General features: G+C 30.3%; 1 protein-coding gene across 1 annotated transcript; it reads right to left on the bottom strand.

Annotated features, from left to right (window-relative positions):
- Positions 1 to 835: 835 nt before the first annotated feature.
- On the bottom strand, positions 836 to 4,563 carry Smp_137220 (hypothetical protein; the record flags this gene model as incomplete). The annotated part of the gene is made up of 2 exons (XM_018796165.1): positions 836 to 907; positions 3,886 to 4,563. The coding sequence occupies 2 exons, from the start codon at positions 4,561 to 4,563 to the stop codon at positions 836 to 838; spliced, it is 750 nt and encodes a 249-aa protein (XP_018646911.1).
- Between the last annotated feature and the right edge of the window lie 1,552 nt (positions 4,564 to 6,115).

Raw genomic sequence — 6,115 nt, forward strand, 5'->3', positions numbered from 1 at the left:
TTAACTTCATCTAGATTTAAATTGGTTTCATTCAGTCAATTCTAAATGAGCACTTTCTAAAACACTAGTTTATGAACAGAGTGATACGGGTCTATACAAGTCCTAAGTTGAGAGTGAATATGCAGAGTAGAAAAAGAAGCCTGATCAATGAGAAATAACAGTTAATAGTTCAGTTAGGAAAAGACTTGTGAAATAGTTCGTTTTTTAATTGTTTAAATATGCTTGTAAAGTCTATCTTTCCAAATGATATATAATTTTAGTCATGAGATTGATATGTGACTAATTAATACTAAAAAAAAGACTAACCAGATGCGTTAAAACCCTTTAAAATGGTAAAATAAGCTGACAAATCATTATATCTATTCAATTCATTGCTGACAAATAGCTAACACTAGATTTACATGTTCATTTCGTAACGATATTAGAAACTTTTCCTCATAACTAATAATAGCACTTTTCCAATTAAACAATAGTTTAAATTCACTTGGTATTATTTGTTTAAATCTTCCCATTGATGATTAGGACTGCAAATGATCAGTCTCTTATTGGCATATGTGCATATTGTGCTTATTGCCTCGATATAGCCTTGATTCACAAACATTATGAGCAATGATGTATGGTGGCTAGCAGTGAAATCCAGGATGCGCGTTTCGTCCTATTTGGAACTCCTCAGCTGGATGTGCCTACATCCCAGAGTTGATATTCACTCTGGAACTCAAACCCAGTACCTTTCGCTTCAAACGCCATCGCGTTTTATTTTGGCCACATGGGTTTTATGTATCACATTTTCCACAAACCGTTTACTAAGTATCATCAACTCAAAAATCAACTGACTTCATTCAACAACTATTTGTCTCATTTCACACAATAATTTTGGTACTATCATTTCCAATTTTCGTAAAATCTTCTTTAGATAAGATAGTGAATTATAACAAATAACTTTATATGCATTTCTATTATTCTCATTTCACCTTCCTCATACTCATATGTGTTGCAAAAACCTACTCAGCTTCCTTTCAGGCAATTTGAAAATATTCTTGATTCCATAACTAAATGAAGTGTTAGTTTCTATAACAGACTGTAAGGAGTTGCTGAAAATTTAGCTAAATGAAATGAATTCGTAATTAAACTAGTGTTCTTTTATTGAATATTTGATGCTAATAACTTCCAATCATTGCAAAGATACACATCAAAACCCTGTTCTGTCTACTTCAGATTGGACAGTCGAGTAGTAACACTAACGCTAGCACAATAAAAAGTCTGATTCACAGTTGTTTTTGAGTATAGAGTTGCATTACTAATTAACTGTAAAAAAGTTACATAGAGTTGAAACATGGTTCAAGGACTCCAAATAGATAATACAATAAACCGAATGAATATTTTGGGATGATTAGTTTTTCAGTATATGGTTTTGTGAAGATTTTGTAAGTTTCATAGGTTATAAATCCCTAACTGATCTCATTAAGACCATTATTGAAAGTTGTCCACCTCATGCGATGGAAGATGGTCTCGCAACATCATGAATCGATCAAAGTTAGATATTAAAATCTTTGGGTCCCAGCTTAGTTGTCTAGATTTCTGACATTTGCACGCAAGAATGAAGATCCTGAGTTAGATCCCGGTTAAGAGATCGTGAGTGCATACTGTTGAGGAGCCTCTTACTAGGACGAAATGATTGTCTAATGTTCCCAGGTTTTCTGTTGTGGTCTAACTAAAACCATTTCGTGATTTCAAATCTATGAAAACGAATTTATCAACAGGTAGAAGTATGTTAAATGTTTAGATGATTCATAGATAATTAATTAAGCTCGGATCAATGTCACCTAGAGACTACCACTAAAATTAGAATAGTAAATCTGCCTAATAGATACTTATTTCATAATACATACTCCGAAGTTTTAATAAGAACTTGAGACCTAAAAGCAAGTATAAATTCTTATGATCGGCTTTTAGTTGCACTTTTTTCTAGTGGTGCATGATGACACCTGAACTTCATCACTTAAACGATTAGACGTTTGAATTTATAACTCGATGGATGAAAGTCAAGTACTTTGACTATTATATCTCAGAATCAATACTATCGACGTTAGTTTATGTATAGAAAACAAAGATATTTATAAGTATATGGTTGGGCCTGACACTCGGGAAGTTATGGGAGAACAGTGGGTTTAGTAACTAAAGAAATAATCATTCAGTCAGAGTATGATACATAATCTGTCGTTTCTTTAGAAACTTGTAGCAAGTTTTAATTTAGCGCTGATTGAATGAAGCTCTTTCAGCCTCTTTCCAGATCCCGAAGTTTTTTCCTTAGGTATTCTATGAAGTTTCTGACACATAGATATAACAGTCAATTAGTGAATTGAAATGTAGTAGTTTGAAGTGTCTATCGAGCTAGTTACTTAAACGATTTCTTAAGGCTCGAAGTAAAGATAACATATGTAATGATAAAATTTTGACTCGAAACAGTTACTTTTCACATATTACCACCAACCATTGGTCCTAATGATGATATTTCCTAGCTAGCAGTTGTGGTCATACTCTTAATTCTTTACTTCTTTTGAAGACTTCAAGAATATCAAGAAATACACCATACTTTTTGATATATAAACTATAGAATCATGAATTAAAATTCCTTTCAATTTTACAATTTCATATGTTTAAGATTTCGTTTAATATAATCCAATTAAATATTGTTTTGTTTTTCTTTTTTAAATATTAAAATTTTATGAAATTATGTTTAAACTAAATGTTAACAAAAAGAGAAAAAAATATACATATATATATATATATTGAATATTTAAGCAATAAAACATTTTATATAGTTGAGATCATGAATTAATTAAAGCTAGACCACCAAGGAAAACCTGGAAGCACTGGACAGCCGTTTCGTCCTATTATGGAACTTCTCAGCAGTGTGCATCCACGATTCCGCCTCGCGAGATTCGAACCCAGGACCTACCCTTCAATTGACTCATGATTTCAACTATATAAAATTACTAAAATCTCCACAAAACTCCCTTCTGATAATAAAATGTTTTTGTTTTAGAAATATAATTGAAAAATGAATTAAAACTTGACATATATAGAAATTAATTTTAAATTAAGATTATCAAATATGAATCACATACATTTTTATATTGTCCAATTGAATTATATTTATATTTAATTTGAATATAAGAAGTATATTGTTCAATAGAATAGAAGAATTTGATTCATTTAAAACTTATGAATAAGAATAGTTTAAAAATTTAAATTAGAAAAAAATTCTCCCAAAAAAAAGAAAAAAATTGAAAGGAAAATCCCATGGAGACTAATAATCCCCAAATTGGTGTTAAAAGGAAAAAAATTTTTAATTGATAATCATTAGTACATCGACTTATATGTTTACAATAATTTAAGTGGACTGTATGAAGAATAAGGTAAAAAAAAAGATATAATGAGTAATAATAATGTTTCTTAAATATTACTCATTTTCCTACTACTTTACAGGTATCATATTAAATTTCAATGCCTTTTAGAATGGAAACAATTCTGGTAAGAATATTGAATTGAGATACCTTATGATGATTTAAATCGTTATGTTGCTTCTTTGTGTAAAAAATTTTTTTTCAAAAGAAAATGTTATTTTTCAAGTAATTCTTTTAATTTATTAATATAATTAATGGCCCCACGTAATATTTCAACTTTAGCTAATCTTCTATCAGGTAATATTGTTAATGGTAAATGACGTCTTAATGATTCATAACCAGCATTTACACATCGAACACGTTCACGTTCACGTGCATTACGTAATCGAATAAAACTTCGTGCACATTCAAATGATGTTGATGATGGTGATGATGTTGAAGAAGAAGATGATGATAATAATAATGATGATAAATTCACTAAATTATTATCATTTGATCCTATATGATGATCATGTGTTCGATGAATTCGTTTAGAATCTACTTTATTTTGTATAAGATTATCACATTCATTATTGAAATTTTTCATAATATTAAATTTTATTGGTGTTTTTCTATATTCATTAATATCGTTCATTTGATTTGAGCATAAACAAGTCCAATTTGGTGTTGAACGTGTTAAACTATTTCGAAATCTTTTAGATGCTAATGATGGAGATAATGATGATGAAAATGATAAGTCACCTAGATCAGAATGATTGGTATGATGTATCGAAGGGGATAAAAGTACTTCTTGATGTGTATTACTATGATAAATCATATTATCATTGGATGTATTAGTATATATATAGGGTAATAAGTTTGCTGAATGTTCTAAACATTGATTTAACATGGGTTTATCATTTAGTGAATTATCATATAATGTTTTTGATGAATTTATTGAATCCAATATATTATTTTCTAATGTCGGTCTTGACATACCTGTTATTAACGCTGATGATGTATTTGAATTGAGGATTTCGTGATATAAAAATGGGTTATTATTTAGTTGAAATTGGTTTATTCTGTGTAAGTCGGATGGATCCATCTCTCTCATTGAATTCATTCTTGTGGGAATCATAACTCTATCATACGTTTTGGTGTGAATACGATCATCCATATTAATAATAATAATAAACAATGCTTGGGAAAAAAATATCAACTTCTAATTAAATATATCTTAAAAACAAAAAATAAGGGTAGAGATATGAAACAAACAGTATAATCCGCATTATTAAATAGCGGTCAATATTTTAACTGGTTAAGAATATCATATTTTGGAAATTCTATTGGTTTGAGACATTTTGCCCTGTAAAACTAACCAATGAAATAATTCACTAGGAAAGGGATAATTTTTAGTAGATTTGACTACCCAATCAACGAATAGTTCACTAGCTAAGACGTCTAGTTTTTTTAAAACAAGAAGTGTGAGATAAAATTTTGACTTGGTTAGTTTTGCTTGTTAACAAAGTATTTTTCTAATGAAAGTGAAGTCACCTTGAAAATGGAAAGCATTAAAACCCAACATGTAACATTCACTGTCAGAGTGAATATCTGCAATAAATATTGAGGCTTTCAATGGTGATCTAACATTGATCGGTTCATGATTTCAATGAAATCCAGCGATCGCGACAACCTCATACTGACAGTACTATGTGATCACTAGCGACTAGCTTCGAGAGGTAATTTTTTGAGTTTTAGTGAGAAAACGTGACCAAGTGTGTGAAGCAGTCACCCACCGAAGACAATGGGAGATTGTAACGCAACATCATGGATTGGTTGAAGTTAGATATTAACAACGTTGTATCCAGGCGCAGCGGTTTATAAGTTAGGCGTTCTCACGTACGATAATAGATCGTTGGCTTAAGTCACATGTGAGGAGTAGTGAATTTTTACTGCTGAGAACAAAACGGTCTTTTAGTGCTTCCAGGATTTCGTTGGTGGTTTAACATTGATAGGATCAGTGAATTACTGAGGTAACCATACCATCTCATCATTACTTCAAACTGATGTACAAATGCTTGAATATATTATACAACAATAACAGTAATAATAACAGTAATATGAGTGGTATTAATAATAATATAGTAGGTTTTCAACTAGTTTAACAGACATTAGTTACAATGATGTTCAGTGACAGTAATAACAGGAATTGTCACTACCTCAGATTAAATTAGTTAAAAACCAAAGCACATTGTTGCGTAAGTGAAAGTATATAACATATTGATGATAATATTATTACGAACCACGTTCATCACTAAACTAGACGTTATGTGTTTGAATCTATTTTATGAAATGGTCATGCACTGCAGGATAGTTATGTGTTAAGACGAAACTTTCGTTCAATCCATTTTGGTTTCTGGAGTTTCTTAAAATATCGATTATTATAATAATAATTATAAAGACGAACTAAAGAATGAATCAAATACTTAGAATAATTATTCACTTAAAAAGTATTTTCAATAAAATATTTAAATAAATCATTATTATATAGAAGAAAAGCATAGAAAACCATAGAACATTAGATAAATAGTCCAGTACTGTTCATTTTAGTATGGAGATATAGAACTTTCCTAGTTTGAAAGCATGAGTCAATTGAAGCTAGACCACCAGGGAAAACCTGGAAGCACTGGACGGCCGTTTCGTCCTATTGTGGGAAGAATGAAACGGCC

Source organism: Schistosoma mansoni (genome assembly GCF_000237925.1).
Source record: "Schistosoma mansoni, WGS project CABG00000000 data, supercontig 0176, strain Puerto Rico, whole genome shotgun sequence".
NCBI classification, from domain to species: Eukaryota; Metazoa; Platyhelminthes; class Trematoda; order Strigeidida; family Schistosomatidae; genus Schistosoma; species Schistosoma mansoni.